General features: G+C 48.3%; 1 protein-coding gene across 1 annotated transcript; it reads right to left on the bottom strand.

Moving 5' to 3' along the window:
* Positions 1 to 403: 403 nt before the first annotated feature.
* On the bottom strand, positions 404 to 24114 carry CDX1 (caudal type homeobox 1). The gene is made up of 4 exons (XM_030571759.1): positions 23710 to 24114; positions 22303 to 22333; positions 1676 to 1821; positions 404 to 607 (listed from the first exon to the last, which is right to left on the bottom strand). Exons 1-4 carry the CDS (start codon positions 24112 to 24114, stop codon positions 404 to 406), a joined length of 786 nt encoding a protein of 261 aa, XP_030427619.1.
* Positions 24115 to 24450: the final 336 nt, after the last annotated feature.

The raw sequence follows: 24450 nt of genomic DNA on the forward strand, positions 1-24450 counted from the left end.
CGAGGGGAAGTCATTCCTAACGAGTCTCCTGAACCTGCAGCCAGGAGCCCAACCTATTCCCTTCCTGCTAATGACATTTCCTAGACCCCATTGTCTCCTCCCATCCTCCAGATGCCCCCTCTTGCATTTGATTATAAATATTTGAGGCCAGATCAGTGTTTCTTTCCTACCACAGAGTAACAGTAACTAACCTATTGTTTAATACATAGAACTGAGTCCATGACACTGCCACAGAAGGGTCATCTGCCATCAAAAATATCCTCCAGATAGAAAGGAAGTGGCTTCGTAGGCTCAGCCCTTACAGCATCATGTCTTTGTGAAGGGATTGTCAGTCTCCAGAGCTCCCCACCTGGTTCCACTCTGCTGCACAGCACATCTAGCTGTGTCTTGCAATCTGCTGGCCTTAAGGCATGAATTCTTCTTTGATAGTCATTGGGGAAGAGGAGACCAGGTTGGTGGTGCTGCTGCAGATGCCGCCAATGGGACCAGGGGTGCCAACGGCCGGCGGGGTGGGAGTGGTGGTGCTTGTGGGTTGCGTTTGCTGCTGCATCTTCTTCTTGTTCACCTTCCTCTCCTTGGCTCTCCGGTTCTGGAACCAGATTTTCACCTGTGGAGACAAGATGAGAGAGATGGACAGGCATGGTGAGGGGTGGGAGAGAGAGAAATAGGGAAAGGAGCAGCAGGAGAGAAGCAGGCAGTATGAAATATGGCAGTGAGCAAGGCCAGGGACAGAGGAGGAGTGAGCATTTGGGAGGGAAAGAGCGTGTGAGGTAATGGGGACGAGAGGGTTGGAGGGAGTCAGTGCAAGGAGTCAGTCCTGGGCCGGGTTAGTTTTTCTGTCTTCACTATTGTTCCTCTGGCATACACAGGATGGAGGGACTTTGCTACAGGGGGCACCAGGGAATAGGGTGACCATATTTCCCAAAGGGAAAATGGGACACCACGCAGGGCTAGCTGGAGCCCCTCCCTGCCACCCCATGTGGGGCTGGCATCGCCACTCTCCACCCCGCCTCCACCCGGAACGTTCCTCCACACCCCGCTTTTTTGAGAAAAAGTTGGGATGGCCAGGACAGGGCTTAACAAAGGGATTGTCCCAGCCAAACCAGGACGTATGGTCACCCTAGGTTGGAAGGAACGAGGAGCCATGGTGCGGGGGTTGGCAGGGAAGTCTTTGTTTTATGAGCCACCTCACCACTTTGGCACTGTGCCCAAACGTGAGCCGCCCACCCCCTCAGAGCACCTGATTCCTAACCTTGCTCCCTATCTCCTCCGTAGCTTTCTCATTTCCCCTACAGCTTTCCCAGCTTCCTCTGCTGTTTTATGGGATCACCCTAAGGGGGGGGGGTGGGGGGTTCAAAAGCTCTCCACATGGGCCTAACTGTGAACTCGGGAGTTTTACCGCTGACTTCAATGGGTGCAGTTAGGCCTAATAGCCAAGGCTGCCTGCATCAGCACGTACCACAGGACAACGCAGGCACCACGTCTCACTGCCTGTCCGCTTTCGCCCCGTCTCAGCTGCCAGGGATGGGGCTGGCTGGAGGAGCCTGTTGCCACTGGCAGTGGTTGGATAGTTACCCATCTCCCTCCCAGTGACTGTTGCTGATGGGGTAAGAGGGAGAATACCCGCCTTGGGGTCCAGCCCAGCCCAGTGAGTGGTGACTAGCTCAGCACTGACCTGCCGTTCGGTGAGCCCTAGTGTGGCTGCCAGCTCTGCTTTCCGCCGGATGGTGATGTAGCGGCTGTAGTGGAACTCCTTCTCCAGCTCCAGGCGCTGGTGGTCTGTATACACCACCCGGTACTTGTCTTTTGTTCTGGTCTTGCCTAATGGAAACAGCAGAGAGGACCATGTCCAGTGACTGGAGTGGGGACTTGGGAGTTCCAGATGGCAAGGGATGTGTGTGAGGGCATTACCCCCAGTGTAGTCCACAATGCAATGCCCTGGATCGCTTGGTATCACTGCAATGCCTTGATAACCAGAGGGTAGGGGAGACATCAAGCCCTTTCAGAAGGGATGCTGAAATACTCTGCCCAGCAATTGCCCGAGTCATTCCACCAGAGATTCCCACAGACTCCTACCCGCTGGCAAGCCATCGCTGGAAGAAGAGAGCTGGCTGGGGCGTCCAAGAGAGAAATGACACCGTAGACTGAGGAGGAAGCTGTGCTGTATCTAATTACACCAGAGGAAGAGACGACACACATGTTATGGCACCAGAGAGAGACAGCGCGCCAGAATCAGGTGTTGGAAGGCAACGATGGACACTGGCTAGGAAATGGAGAGTGAACTGGCTTTAAATGAAGCCTGAGAATGCAGAGGAAACTGGAGTCCCTTGGCCATAAAACTCCAAACCCAACCTATTGGAAGAACGTCAGGTTTGATCGTTTTAAGATGCATACACTAGACGCCGGGGAGGGAAAGCCTAGTGGAGTCTAGGGGATGTGGCAGTGGACTGGGAATCAGGAGACCCACACTCTGTTCTTCTCTCTTCCACTAACCTGCTGTGCACCCTTGGGCAAGTCATCTTTCCCTGCTCCAGGCCTGGGTTTCCCCTCCCACCCTTTGTCAGTCTTGTCCACAGAGATGATAAGAGCTTCAAGGCCAGGGCTGTTTCTCACTATGTGTCTGTACAGTGCCCTGCACAATGGGGCCCTGCATTTGGTTGGTTTCTGGGTGCCAGCTTCCAGAGGCAACATATTCCTGTGCCCCTTGACTCTTTCCCCCTTTCTCTGCTGCATTAGCTCACCTGGTTTTGCCCCATTGCTTGGCCAGCCAGTGTGGGTTTGTTTGATTTTCCCCCTCCACTGCTGAGGTGGGGGTGAAAATGTTTTTCACTCTGGCTGGCAAAATGACTAGGGCAGCTCCTGCAGCTGCAGGCAAAGAAACCAAAGCTTCAAGCTCTGTTCCTGGAAACCTACCCGGGACTTCTAGCAAGTGACCCCAGCAAGCAGTGTACCTAAGGATGGAAGAAAGCCCTGAATTGCTCACCATGGCCCCGAAGGAATAGTGAAATATGCTCTGAACACACGTGTCACTGCCCTTGCAACAGGGCAGTGCCGCTTTTTCAAAGGTCAGCACCTAAGCTATGTCTGCAGATGTGGATTTTGTGCACGAAGCAGATGCAAGGGCACAGTTTGCAGGTGCAGCTTAGCTGCCCACCTTTGACCAGTGTTTAGTTAGACAAAGCGTAGGGCAAGTTACTTGTTTGTTCATTGAGTGAGTTAAATATGTTCTTTGGGGATATTTACTGTGAATCTCTGCATTTGTTCACAAACATTTTTTTCTGTTACTCCATTGGGCCCATTGGTTTCAATCAGGAGTTCAATAGGGCTCTTTGTAAGCAGCGGATTTGATGTGAATGTGTCGATACGTTTCACATATAACACTGGAAAGGAAACTGAACTGTTCTTCAGATCCATCACGTAGTAAGCATGTTATGTGAAACTTGATTTTCTTTAGAGATGGCTGCTAGGCAGTAATAGAATGATGTATAAAATATCTAGAGCCTACATACTGTACTAGAAATGATGATTGATTAATAATAAAAGACAAAGCAGAGATGGAGCCCCAAACCCCCAAACTCCACAGCTGGACCCCACACATTGCTTTTCAGCCCCAGCCACAATTTAATCCCTCTGTATAACTATTTTCTACTAAATGGAAAAATAAAAGTAAATGATACACAGGTCTCCCGCATTAGCTCATTCAGTGTGGCACAAATATTTAGGGATAATACGCAACCCAAAAGTTAACAGGTTAACAAAAATATACAGTAAGAGAGAGGGCTGTGTCTGGGACATCCCGTGGGATTTTGCAAAGTAAGACCTAACTCTAGGCACACAACAGGATAATGGGATGTATGCGTCAAAGACCACGGGTCGGTCCTCTATTTTGCTGATCCACAAAGGTTTTGTCCGACAATTCTAAGGGTCCAAAATCTAGGGTGTTGGCGTTGTTAGCATTAACTACAGATGTCTGCTGAGCAATCCACATTGCTACCAAACAGAAGTCTAATTGCAGCCGAACATTCAGCTCCGCAATACCACAAGGCTGCCTGAAGATAAATGAGTCATGCACAACGGCGTCCTTGTGTACCGACAAGCAGTGAGTCAGAAATAGAGCAAATAGATACAACACAGGCCTTTGATGGTCCCGCCATCGCACTTCTACATCCCTGGATTAGTAGACATAAGTCTTTTCTTTCAAGACGTTTTAAGGAAGAAGTGGATATACCCACATCATCAAGCTTACTAGTAAGAATGTCGTGATTTTCACCACCAAATACCCAAGAGGAAAGGCAACAAGCACAGCCATGAAATTTTGTTTCATATCCAGAAATCAATAAACTCTGTTCCAGAATGGCAGGAGGGCCATGATGGTGTTTTCAGCTGCACAGTCAACATCCTCCTGCTTGGGAATCAGTCCATTTGTCTTCTTGGAAAACACAGGACAACAGATGTAGATGCCTGCCTTTTCCTAAACTTTTGCCAAAGAGATTGGAGCTGTACCAGGGAACAGTGGGTGCAAATGCAGAGCAGCTCAATGAATTTCCATTGAGTTGCTCCAGATGTACATCAGTGTCACTGAAAACAGGGTTTGGCCATGTAATTTTTGACCTACAGAGGTTCTCCAGAGCTTGAAACAGCAATAACTAAGAGATTTCCAAAATTCAAGAAGGTAATGGGTCAAAATCTGCTCAGTTGCACTGGTGTAAATCTGGAGTCACCCCACAAAAATCCGTGGAGTTACACAGGTGTAAATCTGGAGTAAAAGAGGGCAGGACTATGTTCGAGACAGATCATGCTGCATGGTGATTGGTGGTGCCAAAGCATGGAAAGCCTTTTCCATTCAGAGGATAGTATATTGTCACCTCCCTCTTTTTTAATTTGGAAAAGCATGTGAGTGTGTTAAATATGTTATTGGAGTGTCAGTGTAACACTGTAGCAGTGAAAGGAAACATGAAGCCATTCCAAACTAAGAAAAGTGTTTGCAATAGATTACATAAATCATCACAACCAGTCCCCCAAAACAGCTTCCAGATACTTTTCTTGGATCACTTTAATCAGCAAGACATCCTTATACGGAGGGCCCTGTTCTCAGGTTCCTTGACACCCCTGCATGGCAGAAAGCAGCTGGAAGCCTGGCGGATACAGCCCTTCTGAAGATTCCCTCTGCACAGGAGGAATCTGTGAGTGACATAGAGAAAATTTAGTACTCTGTAGCATCCCGTCCTGGGACAGGGGACGTGGCCAGGGGGAAAAGGGCATGATAAGGGATGTGAGATGCTCACTAGAATCTCTCAAGAGGGGACTTATTTGCTTTAGTTTTGTTTGTCTTTATCCTTCTTTAATAAAAAAAAATGTCCCTTTCTCCTGATACTGGAAGATTCTTGTATGGTTTGTCAACTCCATCTCTCTATGGTGATGGCCATCGGTCACGCTTGGTAAGACTGGCGTAGTGAAAAGGAATCGGGGAGCTATGTATGATGCTGTGAATACCGCAGCTGTGGAAAGTCCAGGCCTGGATACCAAGATCCATTCCTACAGAGCAGGACAAGGTAACGGGCTACAAAGCCTTTCACTTCAAGTTCTCTGGTTCACATCTAGCCCAAGACACTAACTTTGCCTTGCTCTAGAGCAGTGATCCTCACACCTCAGAGATTCAGGAGCCAAATTAGCCACCAACATTACCCAACAGAGCCACAGTCGTGTGAATTCCCTGTTCCATTTACTGGAGTACTATCGATTCACACGTAAGCAGTATGCCAGGGGAAATGTTCAGTATAACATAGTAAAAGTGTCCTGATTGGTTAATAACTGAGACTGGTTAATAATTAAATGACCCGGTGTTTTAATATCATGTGCTGCAAACAGCTGCAGGAGACACATTTAAGAGCCACTTGCAGCTTGGGAGCCTCAGCCTGAGTATCACTGCGCTGGAGGCATGAGAACATACTGTTATGCTGTCAGACAATTCTAGGTGTCCAAAAAGTTGCAGAGCTCCCCTAGGTGAAATAAATGGTGCCTGGTGGACAGGTAGCAATGCAACCACAAAGCATGGGCAGCATGGTATTCTCATTGGCATGGAGACGGGCCTGTTGACTCACCCCAGGAGGGGTTGCTCCAGGAGAGGACTGGGCCGCATTGGTGGATAGTGGAGGAGAAGCTTGAATTGCCGCTCCAGTGCTGTGCCCATTCCACCAAAAGACGGCTCAGCCTTCCCGGGCTGCCAGTCGGGAGCCTTTCCACAGCACTACTCACATCCCTGTGCCAAGCTCACTGTCCCCTGACCCTTTGGGGACCTGGTATTTGCCCAGACTGCAACACCATCTTCGGAGAGCTAGAAATACAAACATACAGCCTGCTTGACTGCTAGTCTATTTACTATGCCCAACACCCTGGCATCTGAATGCCCATTAAAAAGATCAACATCCATTGCTCACGTGAAAATGTCCTAGAGGATCTGCTGTGGGACAGGCTGATTTCTCTTATTATTAATACCAGCAACCAAAGAGGAATTGGCCAGATTCCTATTGGCCAAAGGGAACTTAACCTGGCCCAAAGCAGGAGAATTAGCAGCAGCAGCAATGGAAGCAGCAGTGAAAAAGGTGCCAGATTTGCACGCAGAGCGCAGAGACGATCCCACTGAGTCAGTGAACAAAATGCAAAGCCAGTGGCAAGGGACTGAAAAGGTTCCATTGTGAGTTGCTCATTTTGCATCAGTTTGGGAATTTCAAATGACTCCAAGTCATAAATGCTTCAGGACGGGCACTTGGCCTTTTCTGGCGATCAGTCAGCTCCTGGCGCTCAGGAGGGTAGCCCACAAAAGGAAGAAAGCAGAAGGGGAGCAGGACCCAGAGGAGAAGGTACACACTAAAAAGGAAGAAAGCGGGACCTTATGCCCATCACTGTGGTATCTGAATGCCTTGCAGCTGATGCCTGGATGGCAAACCCAGGCAGATAAAATATTAACTGGTCCCTCCCTCAAAACCTTCCCCTAAAGCATGAGCAAGCCCATTTCTGAGGATAAAAAAATAGGAGTGTGTGATTCTGTCCTGTTTTAATTTGTGAGCAGCAGCCTGGGCACTGCCTGCTGTTGGCCCCATCCTCGGGTGGAAGGCACCAAACGGCAATGGAAAGGCTCTTCCTGGTAAGGGTGGGGCCGGGTGTTATTACACCACCTCACCTTCCCAAGGCTTGGTGTTGATTGTACTGGTGTTTGAGGGTGGGCACATGAAGCTAAGCCCCTAGCCCCAGTAGGGTCTCCCTGTGCACTTGCAACACTTTGCCCAGCAGGTTCCAGCCACCGAGTTGCCCCTTTTGGCCTCTCTGGCTTCCTTTGCTTCCCCTGGAGGGCTTGGGAGGGGAGGGCCCGAGGTCTCTGCAGAGTACACCAGAGAAGTAATCGCTGGAGTGGAAGACGCGATGCCCCCCCCCTTCAGCCCTACCCAACTGGATTGTACCCTCACTCCAGGAGGCCTCAGCCAGCTGGGTATGTCTCTTCCATACCTTCCCCATCTCAACTAGATAGGGATTTTTTTAAAATAGATTCTTTCATGGAAAGAGGAAAGGAAACAAGGGTGAGCATCATCAGAGGGCTGTGGCTCTGGGGCTCACCCTGCGCCATGGCACAGAACCCCAGAAGGAAGAGTCCTCAGGAGAGATGTTGAGGACAGGGTCATCCTGCAGAGTGATTTACGAGGGATCCGCCCACTGGCGATAAGAGGGGGAAACGGCAGCCACCACAACAGGTGGTATATGAGCATCCAGACAAAAAGCAGCTGCTTTTCTAATGAGTAACCAAACCCAGACCAGTTTACTTCCTGCTTCCAGTATGCAAATAAGCCAAATGCATGAGTGTAAGCGTGTGTCAATATGTGCATATGTGTGAGCGCATGTGTGAACCCGAGGATGTGCCTGCATATAGGCGCATGTGCTGGGAGACAGCTGATCCTGCTGGGACGTGACCTGAGGACCCCCAGCTACAAAAGCAGTCGCTCTCCTTTTCAAGTGGAAGCAGGATTTCCATCACTGTACCGCTCACCGGGGCTTTTGTGTCCTCTCTCTAGGCCTCTGGCTGAGGAGGTCATTGAAGTGCGTGTCCTCAGCAAACAGGCTAAGCGTGTATTTGTGCACACAGCAATGGTTGCTCACTCCTGTGTCAGTGTGTGTTCAGAGGTACACATATGGGCATGTGGGAGCATGGGTTTGTATGAGCACCTACGTGGACAGAACAAGAGTTGCATTTCATATAGCACCTTTCATCTAAATAATAACGTGCACATCTATGCAGCCTTGCATTAGAGGATCTCAGAGCAAATGACAAGCACCAATTAAGTCTTCCAACAACTTGGCAAGGTGGGTAAGAGCGCAGCGAGTCTGCAACACCGCCAGGCATAGAACCTAAATCTCTTAGAACTGGGCATTAGCCACTAAATCACACATAACAGAAAAGACCAAATTTGATCATCATGTTCATCCCTTGCCAGTAGAAGGGAAGCAAGGTAATAAGACTGGCTCACGTCACATCTGCTCAGAAGAGAGCACCTCAATTGGGCACTTGGATAATTTTTATAGTGATTTTATTCTGAAAGCTACTGAACAAAACTCTAAATGCTGTATGTGATGGAAACCGCGCACTCAGTTGCTACTATTACTTCAAGCCAGCACCTCTAGTCCCAGTGCCCTACCCCAATTCCTCTTGCAAGACCGAACAATCTGGTGACCACTTGAGAAACGTGTTTCAGTGTGAGAGTAAGTAGGTGTCATTGTGCAAAAGAGAGATTTATGTTTGTGTGTGCAACACATGGGCAAATATAGAGCAAGACAAACACAAGGTTGAGAAGCGGGGCCTTATTATATTATGGACCCACCATAGCAAATCCATGTTTATTGTTGTAAGACAGTTTGCATTATAAATCTGATTTTCCCCTCTAACTTCCACAGATTATAGGCCCTTTCCACCTGAAATGTGCATCTATAATCTCCTGCCTAAGTGGATTTTTGGTGAGGTTTTTTGCAATTTGTGAGGTGGATCGCACCAGCTGTGTATCTGAGATGGGACTTCAAAAACTACTGATAAAAGTTTTGAGCTAAGAATTCTAAAAGTGTTGCAGTCACTAGATGCCAGAGAGAACTAGTGCACAGATATGTATTAAACTGTGCCTGCTGGATTATTGAAAAGCTATTAGCTAAGCAACTGGAAAGTGGAACATATTGGGGGCCATTGCTCCATGTATTCTCTGCAACAGCGATAACTTTTATGAGGAATTCTGTGTCTCTAACAACTCCTGCAGGCAGAGTTTGTGGACAAAGTAATCCTAATTGCTCCAGTCTCTAAAGTTACAAGCTGGGTAGGTGCATCCTGACATTACCTGTGCAGGCATCCCTGGTCCTGAAATTTATAAATACTGTTCATTCATTCTTCAGGGTCCACGGCGTAATTTACAAGCTCTGCCGGGATCCTTGCAGAGTTAAATTATGGAAGGATTCCTTCCAAGTTTATAAGCACTGCCGGGCTTATATGAATTTATAAACACAAGGAGTCCTGAAGAAGTTATAAACTCAGCATGATCAGTGAGGTGAAAACCAGGGCTTCTACTCATGCAGAACATATAGAAGCTCCATGGGAATCTGACCTTTAACTCTCTTTGCCTCGACTGTAACAATTCCTAAAAGTTTTCTCACATTAAGGGGTTCATTTTTAACCACTCAAAAATTACAGAAATTTCCAAACAAAAAACTTTAAGGCATCAATTTTGGTTTCAAATGAACATGCCACATAGCTATTTATTTAAAATATCACTATTAGAACAAGGCTGTGTGTGGATGGGGTGGGGGAAAACCATAGGGAAGAGAGGAAATAAGACTGAAAATAAATGTTTGAAAGTCAAGAAATGAGATGGTGGGTGAATCCTGAATGTTCCATGAATTTTAGCAGGAATTATTATTCATCCGAAAGTCCCTGCGGGAAATTAGTCATTTGCCGTTATTTGCTGTTCACCAGGTCTCATTAATTAATTCTCCTCTTTGTTTCAAATGTTTCAGTCATCTAATCAGGTAGGTGAAACAATACCATGTGACTTGAGTGACCAATCACTCACCACAAACATTATTATTAACTTTGTTTATTATGTTAGGGCCTAGGAGCCAGAGGAGCCAGAAGAGCCAGGTCCTCCCGTGTGGTGCTTACAATCTAAATAAAGCAGCAAAGGTTGCACATTCAATCCAAAGACTGCCAGTGATTCAGCCCAACTAATGGTCAAATGCAAATACATCTGCTGAGTTCTAAAGTGGATTGTCGCAGATTTAGAGGCAGAAGAAAAGACCAAAACAGTACTCACAATGAATAATTCAGCTACCTTTGAATACAATGCAGAGTTGCAAACTTAACTCTATCTTTGCAATGCTTTTTGCCCATAACAGCAGTGCAGACACTGCTGCCAAACTCACCTCAGGGCCCAAGCCCAACTGTCTACACAGTTGTTTGTAGGGCCATAGCGCAAGACTCGCTGTCGTGGGTTTTAGTGAAGAGCTCCCGGGATCTTGCACAAGCCCGCTACACCGGGCCATACCAGGCTAAGTGTAAGAATCATGCCTGCATGATGCAAGCCTGCAAGGATCATGCGTGGAGTATGGATGCCCCCCACCCTCCCCGGATGCAGAATTTTAAATTAAGACACAATGCCCCGGGGTCCCAATGCTGATGTTTAAACTGACAGCACGGTGCTCCCGTTCTCCAGAGGAAAGTCCCAGGTAAGGTAAGTGCTCCAGTGCCCCTGGTCCCCTCAGGAGCCACAGCAGCAGGGAGGATGGGCTTTAATGAACAGCCCAGAAGCCACAACCAAGGTCTCCAGGAGCACTTTCCACTGTGCCATTAAAAAGTGGGCATGTGCCAGCTAAGGAAGCTTACAGAGCCACCTGCAGTGTTGCCTACAGCCACTCTTCTCTTCACCCCCTGCTCTCCAACAAGGTCTGAGGGGGCGTCAAGGTCCCCACTCTGGGAGGTTGAGCCAACTGAGGGCTGTCTTTTGGGGAGCTCTCATGCAGACCCCATTGTGTACCATGGGACCTGGCCTCAGGTGTCTGAGAGGATCATCATGAATTCGCTCCCACTCCCTGACATCACATTCTCACTCACCACCTTTGCTTTCCAACTCCCCCCATTCTTGAATGAAGCCAGCCTCTCCTGACAGTCTGGCCACTTGAATTTTTGAAAACGTTATCGCCGCCGCTCGACAATCTCCAGACAAGTCAGGACGGCTTGTTTTTATTCTTTCTCTGTCCTATCACTATAATGGCAGGCCTGCAGGGAGCTGTTCAGGAGGCCAGTGGGAAGGATTTCAGCACCAGGATCAAGAAAGGGCCAATGTCTGTGTGGGGAGAGGGTATCATTATATTTGTTAATATGTAACTCTAATAGCCCTCACCTTAGCCACGATTAGATAAGGGAGCAGCTTTAATGTGCTGTGCAAACCAGAAGGGACTCACTTCTGAGCGTGTGCACTGCAGACACACACCCACTCACACATGGCGGGGGGGGGGGGTGAACAGTAAGTTGGGTCCAGATTCTGAGCTGCACTCAGCATCCACCTGCTGCACTGCCCTCCCACAGATAAGGCCTCGTGGGCTCTATCTGAGATTGCGCTCGCTCTGAGACAAGGAAGGGAACACCGGCCTCAGCTCCAACACACAGCATGTCCCATTATACCATGTCGCATCAGAATGCACCTCTCTCGCCATCTCCCATCAGACTGGGATTGGCTGCAGCTGGGTTTAGGAGCTGGGTCATGCAGCCCCAGACAAGGCGCACTTTGTCACTCCCACCTAGCAGGGGAAGAAAGGGGAAATAAAAACTTCTGCCTGCTTCCTCTATTCCATACGCTGGACTAGAGCAACCTGCATGAGGCCAGCAAATAAATGAGGAAGTCCAAAGTCAGTGTTGGGGCTAGAAAGCAGAGTTTGGCCTTCAGTGAAATCAAGGCGAATGGAGGATCCCACTTGCTCATGTCCAGAGAGGCAGTAGTAGTCAAGCCTTTTCCCCCAGGACTGACCTCCTCTTCCTGCTTCAAGAAAGAGTTCTCAGGAAGGAGCCCATGAGACTAGGCACCCAAAAGAATACTTCGGCATTGAATTGATTGTGCAAAGAACAGAATGATCCAAGGTGTTAGGTCTAAACTCGAAGGAATGGGCAAATATAAGGATGTTCAGATTAGGGTGATATTAGGAACAGGAGGTCCAGGAAATATTTGGGAATATTCTGCATTAAAGAGTGACGGGCCAGGGTGTGAAGGCAGAAGCAGCACTGGAGGAGCAGGCAGAAAGCAGCGGAGGAGTGAGACTTGTATTTATTTATAAGAGGTGGCCGTTTCCTTCAAGAGATGGTTACTGGAGATCCAGCCAGCCTTGGGGGAGTAGGGCACAGCTGATACAACAAATGGGAATGGCTAAGAGGTGGGAACCATGGTGTTGGCAGCTGGATAACAGGCATTCGGCATCCACCGCAGCAGCAGGAGCAGCACAAATGCATGCAGAGAGGACAGCAGAACTGTAAAATTTTATGATGGTTATGGACTGATGAGCACAGTGATAGAAAGAGACACTGATTGGAGCAGGTTGCGTTGTGTCCCTATATAGTGGCTGCTCCACGTAGAGGACAAGAGCCTACTACTGCTACTGGTTAATGGAGTTATTCCTTTAGCTGACATGGTAAATGCTGGTGTTTCTGGTTCTGAAGGGTCAGGATTATATGCTCATTGACAGCCCCTGGTGGAGACCCTCTCACAGGGGAGAGCACAGTGAGGGGACTGGGGTTGGCAGTTATTAAACCAAAGTAATTAACACTGGAAACTCCAATGATGGAGAATGACCTAGAGAAATGCCAGCTGGTGGACATGGTCAGGAGGACAGAGCCCTGAGTCCAGCCATTTATGCCTCAGCGTGTAGCACTGCTGCTCAGCTCTGCACATGTGGCTTCACTCATCCACAGTTCAGACGAAGACTGTAGGTCTCCCTAAATCATATGAATAACATAATAATAGACTGGTCTGTCTCTGAGCCTCAGGAGTCAAAAGTCAGAACCACCCAAAACTAAACAGGCAGAACGTGTAGCAATGAGCCAGGCCATCTGTCTGAGAAGGGCAGTGGGGACAATGCCCTGTGTTGGATGTGTGGGGTGTCTGTATCCATCTCTTCCTAATGCTGCCTTCTCTGACCCTCACCCTGCACTGGCTATGAAGAGACTGAGAGTCTGTGGAACTTCTGTCTGTCCCCATAAGGATCTTTTCTCTCTCTCTCTCATGCATCTCTTTCCATAGCATCTAGCTGCCATTTTTGTTTTAATTTTTTTAATGATGAAAATCCATATGTGTCCAAATACAATCATGGCACAAACGTCAACAAATTACACCTCTCACCACCTCTGTGAAGTAGCTAAGTACCTGTTATCTTCCCTGTTTTATGGATGAGGAAACTGAGGCAGCGAGGCAAAGGGACTTTCCTAAAGCTTCACCACAAATCAGTGGCAGAGTCAGGACTGGATGTCAGACATGATGGACTCCAAACCCTGTGCTGGCTGCTCCTGCGTGCACTGGCTCCAACTTTAATTGATGTCTCTTTTGTAGTTTTGAATAGGAGCAACCTGTGGGTTTTTTTCCCTGATCTCCTACATGAAGGCTGCTCAGTAACCTTATGCGAAATGATTGATGGTCCCAGTTCAGTTCTCACCGCGAAAGGGCTCCCCTTGCAGCTAGAAATAATGGTAATTGCCTCCTAATTCATAGTGTCTCCAGAGAGGCCAGGAACAGAGCAGGAGGACATGGGACCCGGGCTACGCGTCATTACAGAAACACAATAATCATAACACCCCACCCTTTAGGCACATTATCTAATTTGCTAATGAGGTCACACAGGGAAGCTGTCACCCATGGAGCTAAGTGTCCCCTGGCTAAAGAGCCATCAGTCCTCAGGGCAGTCAAACTAGCACATTCCACCATCACTAAACCCACTTTGTCTGAAGGAAAAGAAAGGTTGAAACAACAGCCTACATATGAGAACCTGCAAGCCCCGGTAGTACCTACCTTCCCTATTTCTATCCACCCTCCTTTGTCTTCCTTGTATTTCATCAACTTCAGACAGGAGCTCATGGTAGCTCCTATGGGGTAGGGGAGGAAGACAGCCAAATGCACGATAGTTGAAGGACACTGATCTGGCTGTGAATCAACAGGATGGGTTTTCACAAGCCCTTTCTCAGCCTCCCAACACAGGAAGTGGAGTAGCAAAAATATAGATGGTGGATGAAACACTAGGGGTGTAATCTATCTTTCTGAGGGGAAGGAGATGTCAGGTCATAGGTGTGGCCAACAGCAGGGGTAGGAATACTAAGAAAGCCCCTCCAGTCCCAAGTGTCCAGCAGACAGAGTTTTACTTGTTCTAGCAGAACTTTCCCACCCACTGAATGGGAAAATTCCAACATCACATGTGGGAGTTTTCATAGCAAACAAACTTTCATTTCATATGCATGAGTATTACTCCCGGGGGAAATCTGTGCCACTGGGCAACACGGAATTTGGCAGAAATTAATGTTGTGTGTGCAGAATTTCCTTTCCCCCACAGAATTGTGCTGCCGCCATTATGGGTTGCTAGACCCAGCACAGCCCAGCTCGCACATAGAAGACACTTCTCGGGGGAGGGAATGGGAGCTAGAGGGTTCCTGCTAGCTGCAGTTCCCAGCCTGCCCTGACCTGGGACTGGGTATCAGGCTGTTTCTCCCTCTGGATCCCTGGGCTCTGAGGAGGAGTGAGGATAGGGGGCTGTGGCTGGGCTCTGAGGGGGAGAGGTTTTGGGTATCTGGCCCCCTGGCTGGGCTCTGGTGCATAAAGGAGCAGAGGAACAGGAACAGGGTTGTCATAGGGATTTCTTTAATGCTCTACTCTAGAGGGAATTTTTTTGTTGTCTCTATAGTTTCAGACATACTTGCTGACAGGTATTTTGAAATAAATTACCAAAATAACTGAAACTGGTGTGATTATGTAGTGTTAGTTTTTGACAAATAAAATTTGCAGAATTTTGAATTTTTTGGTGCCGAATGCTCCCAGGAGTAGAGCACAGTATCCATCAGTCAGGGAACAGAAATAAAGCCATGTGACTCATCTTAGCAGACCAATTGCACTTAACCACTACATCTCCCGTGCTAACTATTCACAGAAAAGCGGCTGCAGTCAACTATTATTGACAGAACTGTAGTTGATTTGATGGCTTTTCTCTGAGTGGGGGAAAAAATGCTTCCAGGAATGTGAATTATTTCCCCAGTTTTGTGCCTATCAGAAAGCGGTTGTCAAAGGCCCCAAAGCCAGGCTTAGTTACAAGTTAAACAGAGAAAAACCCAGTCCCTCATGACTCTCACCATAACATTAGAGGATCTCACAGGATCAAGAACGTGCAGACCAAAGCCAGCATTTTTTAATACAATCCACAAAGAAAATCAGGATCCAGCCTAGGAGATGGAAGAACAGCTACAGTTTTCGATGTCACTTATCCCTAACCATCACCCCCCCTACCCATTTGATGGAAAAATGCGCTGAAAATGGTGCTTTCTCTGAAATGTAGGTGGATTAACTGTTAGGAGGACATTGCAAGCAGACCTAGGCCATGTATTTCATGCAGACTCGTCTCTCCCCTTCCAATTCCTCAGAATTCAGCATTGGTTTTGGCACCTGGCAGATGCTTTTGATTGCTCGCCCAGCTTTTCATTAGGACACTGCTAAGCCTCTCATCAGCCATACCTGCTGTGTAATGTCAGATGTGGGAAGGTAGAGCTGAGGCAACAAACAGATTAGCTGGAGGGTGGGTGTATTATGTATCAGTTTCTCATGGTTCGCCACACTCTGGCTAATGAAGCATGGGCCCAGAGCCCCAGCCTACCGTAATCCAGCACCTTTCAGGATTTTGCCCCCTGTATCAGAAGGCGCAGTGCCCACGAAGCAGCTGCAGGCAGTCCCTGAAGATACTAGCTCATCTTTACTACATTTTCTGCTCTTTTCTCAACTTCTTTTCAGCTCCCAGGCTCTGCGCCACAGTCAAACTGTCCACAGAGGGCCTGATTCTCCTCGTGCTTATAAATCAGGAGCAACTCCATTGACGTTCACGGAGTGACCCCAGTGTAAATCTGGTGTGAGAGCAGAATCGGGCTCCCTTATCACCATGAAAGCACAGTGTTGACAGAGCAGGAAGGTGGGCATCCTTGAAGGTTCCCCCATAAGAAGCCTCCTCCATTGGCCAGAGGTTTTAAGTGTCCCTTCACTAATCTCAGGGTATTATCTGGCCTGGCCTGTCACGTAGGTATCTTTAATGTTCAAGGGAAGCCCTTTTTTGTTCAAGGAAAGTCAATTCTAAGAAAGTTTGAAAAGTCTGTACCTTGGACAGACGACTAGCTGCTCAACAAATCCCTGAGTTAATAATTTAAGGGTGGCAGGGGGGTGGTTTGGGTGTGTACGTGCATGCGTGTGGGTACATAGTGTGTGTGGAGGGAGGGTTAATTGTGTTAAGGACTTTAACGATGGTGCATCATTTACTGAAAAGGCCCTCCACACACACACACACAATTTAGCAGGCTGAGTGAAATATACTGACCTCCTCAGATGAGAAAATTCTCCTATTCAAGAAGACATTAGGAATAGCTGCAAAAGCACCATCCCTGAGACATGCTCTGCAGCAGCATTTCCAGAGCAAAACTTTCCACCACAGCTCAGTAATTAGGATTTTTTCCCCTCAAGATTTTGGGGTTAATACCAGAGCTGAGCAAATAGCAAATAGGGGAAAGTTCTGAGAATACTTGTTTGAATTCTAGATACATTTTGATATGATTTGATTTGACTGCACTGGCAGCAAGTTTAACATTTGCTTTCCACCAGCATTCAAGCGCTCAAATTTCACTAACATGAACGTTTGCAAAAAGCACATTTTTTTACACTCATGTGTGCACCAAAAAGTGAAGCTTTAATTGTACAATCAGCTGCAACATTTCACAATCACACCATGTTCACGAGTTACACAAATCCTAGAACAGAATCCATGCCAGGCACTTTATGTAACTAACCAGTGCCAGGTGAATTTCGAAGTTCAGCTCTGAAACATTTTCAGCAAGCCCTTCCTAAGCTATTTCTAGAGTGAGGTGAAATTCACAAGGAGGTTTGCAAATAACTGAACCATAAGCAAGCACAAGACTGTCACGCTCTGCTTGTGAACATTTTATGAACAGAAAAAAGAGGTGTTGTTCGACAAATAATTTGTTAGGAATGATCTGTTCAAGTCTTTTGAATACTTGGTTTCTTAACTAAATACAACAATTTCCCAACAACCCTTTCCCTGAAGTCTCTCAGTTCTCTTGCACTGTACAGACAGCTAGAACCTCCCCCCAAATAGTTTGATAGTTCAATTGGAGGAGAACATGTAAATATTTAGCAATAACTATATAGAATGTTCCCTTATGTAAGGCCTGTCCAAAACTCATCGAATGACTCAACTAGAGACTTTCCATTGGTTCCCTGGGCTTTGAATCTCTCCATTGGATTTACACCCCTTACTCCCACATGAAGTTTGATGTTATCCCAGTATCTTATTACCTAGGAAAAACTTTCTCAGCAGTGTTCGGGCTATACTCATAGCTGTTTATTCAAGGAGTGACAGAGAGGAAGGTGTAATTTATAACCTTCTGAAGTATTATGATTTATAGCACTCATAATGAAACTATTGATATTTACAGCAAAAACGTTGTGGTATCAATTTCCTATTTCTTTTGCAGCAAGGTGGGTAGTTAATCAATCCCAGGCTGATTAATGTCCAGTTTATTGATTGCAATAAAACAGTTCATTTAAGCATTTCTCCCTTATCTGTGCCAAACCTGCCTCTCGGTTGATTACTCTTTGTCTTAATAAGGAAAGTTTCTGAAGCATTTGCCTTTTTTAAAAAAGAATGTCCCAGAAAATCCCTTAATATTTTATTTCCATTAGATATGAAGGACCTGATTCTACAAACGCTCTGCATACACAAATCCCTCTGAAAGCTGGGCTATATAAACAATATCTAATGGGTGCAGTGCTAACCGATTGAAGTCTGTGGGAGTTTTGATATTGATTCTGGTGGGGATTTCACCCAAGATCTCCCTGCGGGATGAAACTGCAGATTCTTTCTAAGAATCCTGCTATCCTTACTCAGGTAAAAAATCTCGTATGTGGAGTGCTTGTGCATGGAGGAGAGGGACAGGAATTCTAACCCAATTTTTGAACAAAATGAACTGGTACTAGTGGATATTGTCTGATTCGGCAGCTCTTTCCCGGGGGAAATGCCCGTTGACTTTGCTGGGAATTTATCTTGTGTGAGGCCTGTAGGACTGACTTCCCTAGTAAGGACTGCAAGAGTGGGCTTGTCATTAGAAGCTAAGGATGCAGTGGGCAGACACAGAGCTTCTTTTACACCCTCCTGATTTTAAACATGGGCTGGGGGCTGGGGTGGGGTGTTTCCTAATATGCATTGAAGGAGACAATGGCTACTTTATTTGGCCTTTGGTGTGTATTTAATCTAAGAGATATGAACTGAGCAACTCATGATATTTTTCACAATTCAATCAATCCAATTGTCATTTAACTCAATCAGAGGTGCTTTCAAGCCCCATTTTATCTTAATTCCACTCCTGGGTGTAAAGTTATTGAACAAGGTTCACCCAGAGAAGATGTTTGTTGGTTTCTTTCTCCCTTTATCAATTGTTTCAAACATTTGCCCCTCCCAAGTTTCTCCTCCAAGGGCTGACCCGAGAGCCCAAAATGGCCACGTGCAGCCGGCTTCTCTTTTGATAATGGAGGATAATGGATAATGGAGTTTTGGTGATTCCAGGATCTCAGGGAGCACTAATCAGAACAGGAATAAATCAATGCCCTAGTAACTGGGGCTCTGGAGTCATCCACCCAGATAGTAATATCATGATTCACTCATCACCTGTCCTCTCCAAGGCCTCTATTCTGCTATTTGCTGAATGTGCCTATGCAGAGCCCAGGGGGAAGGCAACAAGCTGCAAAACTGGGCACGGAATACTACAAAGAATTCACATGAGCTCTGCTCCAGTCAATTAATACTATACATACAATTAATTCAATTAGGAGTCCTATTGTGTAACCAATTATTGTTGCTGCAGTGCCTTTAATCTCAAAGAGTTTCTCAAACGATGTACTTAGAGGCGCCCCATGAAATGCAACCACCTCTGGGGCAGAAATGCACAAGCAACTCTGGCACAGTACAACAGCGCTGAGGGGGTGGGGCCTTTTCGGCCAAAGATATCTGAGCAAATGCCATTCCCCCTGAGAAATGCCATCAGATTTTAGTGTCCACACAGAGCAGAGAGGGTCTCGTACGAGAACACCACACCCTGCCACCTTGCCCGGAGTTGAGACCTTCCTCTACCAACCCAGTCACTCAGGAGAAAAAGTCACCATGCCTATCCTGGGCCACAGCTTCATTCAACTCACTGACACCTGCACCCATCCTGCTGTAAGGGGGAGAGGGCATCTGACCTGGTCTACATATAGTTTTTGTAGCAACATAACTATTTCAGTTAGGAGTGTGACTTTTTCCTGAAATAATTACACTGGAGTGTGATTACACTGGAGCTACAGTTAAAGCAGTACAATTTTGGTGTGAAGACAGCAGCAAGAGATGACAACACAGCTCAGCAACTGGACCTGGGTGGCAGAAGAGAACCCACCATTGTCATCCCTCAGGTCTCCTGCATGGCAGCGCAGAGCTCTCTCTCTATCCTCTAGATCATTACTCTATCTAGTCAGACCACTCAAACGAGTCGGAGGGGGTTGTTGTGTCAAAACTTTGAAAAGCTGCATAAAACAGGAAGTGCAATATTTAGATCACAGCCAAAGTGAGACACGGAGCATGTCTCATTTTGGCTTCTATTTTATTTAAGTTCTTATACCACCCCCACCCCCATGGCATCTGGATAGATGAATGAAAAAGATCTTCAGTACTGATGGATCACATTCTAGCAGGGATATATTTCCAAGCTGAGGGGCTGGTAAAAGCACTCAGATTCATATGATTTGTAAAAAAGATCCCTTTTCAAAAGGACACCTCCAAAAGTCTCTTGACCATGAAGAGTTTGGTACCTGAATTTTAATCCGGAACAATTGGATGGAAGTTAGTGGGAATTTGTGGGTGCTGATCAGTGGCCCGACTGGACATTATTGGCCTGATTTTCAAATGTGATCCCCTGCAGCTCTCATAGAAATGGATGATTGCAGTTGAGTGCTGGGCACTTTGGAAAATAAAGCTGGTGCACCAATTACCCGCAGCAACTTCTGAATCAGAATCTTCCCTTGCTAAGGTATTTACACCGTACTGTGTCGTATTCAAAGCCAGGGGCCATGCCATGCTAATGTGACACTAACTTCCACTATTTCAGGAGGAAATACCATTTCTGTCTAAACCCAAATTTTTCAAAGTCCTCTAATTTTTTTGTTGATTTTTAAATTAATTTTTAATTTCTCTGGCATTTACTGCTGTCTCAGCTTCTGTATTACCCATTGGGCCCTATCAAAACATTCAGTGAAGATCATTTTAAAATGACTAGCAGAGGAATCAATCCAGTGACATGTCTATGTGCTCCCAGATATGGCCATATTGGTGCAGATTATATTATTAGTGTGTAAATGAAGATTTTTAATATTACCGAGACCCAGTACTAGTGTGTGGGGGGGAGGGCGGAGCATCCTAAAAATCTGTACTCAGAAATGTAGAATTTATACACAGATTGATCTTTCTCCCACTGCAATAAAGGGCAAGATTCCTGCTGATTTCTGTAGAGCAGGATCAAGCTGCAAGCTGTCTGTTCTGGCCCAGATCTGTACAGCCCTGCAAATCCACAGATTCTCGCTTTATATCCAGATGCAGCTATCTGCAGACGTGGATCAGATGTGGATACAAATACAGAGCTTCCCCTATTGCTAATGTTGAGTAGTACCTTACTGAGCTACAAGCCCCAGGAGAATTTGAAAGTCCACAATGCGTCCCAGCTATACTACCACTCGTGGAGCAAATAAGGCAATACTCAGTCTAGTAAGGTTCCTGGATTCGACCTTCCACTGTCATCTTAGTCAACTCTGAACCAGATCCAAACCAACCATGGTAGATGCAGACATCTAATGCACAAATGGAAAACCAAGGATTCCCCAGTGCGTGAGTGTGACTCCCCAGGACAGACCATCGAACATACCCTGATGTAGCCATATGGCTTGATCAACTTCTGGGGAAATAGTAGATGCTGCTCAACACCACCCAAAGGAAAGAAGAAGTAAGGAAGACAAAACTGGACCCCTTCTAAGGGCAATTTAAGTGATGGACTGGTCTACATGGGGAAATTTCCCAAATTTGGTCCATAGCTCACTCTGGGCAGATTCCTGTGAAGCCAATGCCAGTAGGATCTGCTCCTCAGATACATATTTTTAATAGGAGTCTCCTTTGAGTTTGATACTATCGCATCCTTGGGGCTTTGGGGTCCTCACACCTGATGATGATAACCCCCATCTGAGGGGCAGTGCAACGTAGCTGGTGGCCTTCCAGGTCAAATCTGGCTCTCCCCATGTCCACTGAAGCCACCCACCTAACTGTCATGGGGCTCTGGGATCTAGGGAGGATCTGGGGAGCAGGATTTGACCCAAAGGCAGAGCGGAGAAAGATAAAGCGGCTGGAGATGCGGGGCCACTCACACCCTGCCCCTTTCCAGCCTGGATTTCCCATTGGCCGCCCCGGCAGCGGGAGCGGGGAGATGTCTCTGGGGAGAGAACTTGCCCCGCACCGACCCTTCGGCTCGGAACATCAAAGCGCCCCGCCAGCCCCAGAGCAGGGGTGACAAAGGCCGAGGACAATGGGGCTGCTGGGCGCCCCGCGCCTTCCTGCAACTCGGAGTCACTCCGGATCTGCATGACAAAGCGCAGCGCTTGTAAATGTGGGCTGCCCCCGCTTCCAGCCCCCCTGCCTTAAACAGCCGCGCTGCCTTTGAACTGGGCAGCCGGGCGGCCGCGGAGCGTGTTCATTTGGGTTTGCCTGGGGAGAGACTTCCACCTCCCCGCGCCAACCCCCAGCCTCCAGCGCGGTCAGGAGTTCAGCTGCGGCCCGGGGCCTGCGGGAGAGGCAGCGAGGTGCCGCCTGGAACCAGGAGCCGCGGGGCCTGGGGCGCAGTGCCAGACTGCGCTGGGAGGCAACGGGCCGGGAGAGCTGGACACACACACACACGCAACCCGCCCCCGACACACGACCCCCGACCCCCCCCAACCCTGCACACCTCACACAAACCTCCTCTCACACAAAAGCCCACAACCCCTACACACACCGCTGTCTCACACACAATCCCCACCCTTGCACCTCCCACACCCCAACTCCCCTATGCACCCCCCCTCTCTCACAAACCCCTCCAGCTCTCCCCTCGCCCACACAACGTCTCCCACACACAGAGCAGCAGGAGGAGGTGAGGGGAGCGCAGAGCAGGACACCCCCAGTGACTTGCCGCGGGCTCTGTCCTGGATCTCCCCCCGAAAGGGTCTGAACCATCAGAAACCCTCTTCCCTCCGCCACGTCTCTTGGGGATGTGAGCTCCCAGGTCTCCAGCCCCTGCCCTGTTCCAGGGAGACAGGGAGCCTGGGCCTCGGGAGGGGCACCCAGACTGTGCCTAGAAGCCTGTTGCTCCCAGGGATGAGCGCTTGGCATTTCTTAACTACACCCGAAATGGCAAAACTAGAAGCCACTGGGCCGCCTGGGATCGAAGCTCGCTCGTCGATAATCCCAAGCTCCCGATAACAGAGGGAAGGAGGGGGAGTGGGCTGTCTGGATCTGATCCTGCATGGCTGCATCCCCTGGACGCCCCGTACCCGAGAGGACTGGGGCCCTCGGAGAAGAGCTTTCCAGGCTGGGAAAAACCAGCCTAGCACCAGCATTTCATTGCCAGCTTGATAAATGGGTAAAACACCCAGGCCCTGGAAAATTGGGCCCTGAATTGGCCCGTCTCCGAGGACCACTGGGCTGTGGATCAGGTCCTGGGTGTTTAAGAGAATAGTGTCACCTGAATTTGGAGCTAAAACCCTTTGGCTTCCAGTCCAGGCGGGCCCCAGACAGGACCGGGGGCTGACCAGGTGTCTTTGCAATAGCTTCAATAGGTTTCCCCTTAGCTGCCACACCGGGGATGGCGATATTGACCTGCTGGGACTGTCACTAGCACAGAGCAAGAACAAAGCGGTTTTATGCAGCTTTACTGGGCAGAGGGAAATGCACGTTGGTTCAGGCCCCATATGGGCCAGCTCTGGGGAAACGCTGCTTAAAGGACCCCCGGGAAGCTGAGGCGTTACAAGCGAGATTTTAATTATCCCCCGAAGTTCAAACGGACAAAACCACCGATATGAACCCTGTGCAAATACATATAAACGTAATTTACAACCCCTGCGCTCTCCGAAATACCCTGGCACGCTCAGGTGTCATGGAGCTTGGTAGGGTAATGCGCATTTGAAAACTCAGTTTCCCCCACGCCGAATGCTGCCCTCCCTTCCTGGCATTGTTGGGGTGCAGGGTTGCGCCCCAGCTCCGACCTAAGCAAAGACACCCCCGAGAGGCGGGGGGGGGGTAAGAAAGTGGGGGAGTTTCCTTACCACTGCTGCTGCTGGTTGGAACGCTGCGCCTCATCCACTCATAGGGGGTGCGCCTTTGCGCATTGGGGGAGAGCTGGGCCACTGAGCTGTTGATGGGTGGAGGTAGGAGTCCAGAGCCTGGAGGCTGAATTGGATTAAAATCAGTGGGGCTGAATCCAAGCTGCCCCGGGTTAGCGACGGAAGAAGCGGCTCCAGGCCCGTACGAATGCCAGTCGTCCTTGGTGGGTGTGTATGGCGAGCCCCAGGCGCCCGCAGGCTGCCCATGGTGTGGGTCACTGTTAATCCCTGGCACGTGATGGTAGCTGGCAAAATCCGAATATTGAGGGGGCGCAGGCACGTAGTTCTGGGGGTTGAGGTTCAGGCTGGTGTGCCTGACCGGGTTAGGGTACATGTTAGTGTCCTTATCCAAAAGATAGCCCACATACATCATCCCCGGATGGCCCTGCGCGCATAATGTGCCTCTGCTGCTCTGCAGGCTTGGCCTGAGCTCCCTGTAACTCGGCTCCCACTCCTTCCTGATAAGCTGTTCACCTGAACTTCTTGGGCAGCTTTCCCCCACTTCGCAAAGGCACCTCCCTGACGAAAGGCTTTTATTGGGCCAACCTCTCGAAGCATTTGCATTGAAAGGCAGGTTTGCATTTCAAAGTGCAGGAATCAAAGGGGCAGGCAGTGGGGCGAATTCAAACGGTCCAGATTGCTCGCCAGAGAGAAGGAGAAAAAAGAAGACCCATGAGGTGGATACGTCTGAGGTGGTGGGTGGGGA

This window comes from Gopherus evgoodei, chromosome 8, assembly GCF_007399415.2.
Source record: "Gopherus evgoodei ecotype Sinaloan lineage chromosome 8, rGopEvg1_v1.p, whole genome shotgun sequence".
Lineage (NCBI taxonomy): Eukaryota > Metazoa > Chordata > Testudines > Testudinidae > Gopherus > Gopherus evgoodei.

What these genes read in the sequence shown, in the direction of transcription:
- CDX1 (XM_030571759.1), bottom strand. Translation starts at nt 24,114, where the DNA reads ATGTATGTGGGCTATCTTTTGGATAAGGACACTAACATGTACCCTAAC. An exon ending in TGGGGGGGGTCGGGGGTCGT is followed by an intron (nt 1,822 to 22,302) that starts GTGTCGGGGGCG and finishes TGTTTCCATTAG; the next exon opens with GCAAGACCAGAACAAAAGAC. An exon ending in TAGGGCTCACCGAACGGCAG is followed by an intron (nt 608 to 1,675) that starts GTCAGTGCTGAG and finishes TTGTCTCCACAG; the next exon opens with GTGAAAATCTGGTTCCAGAA.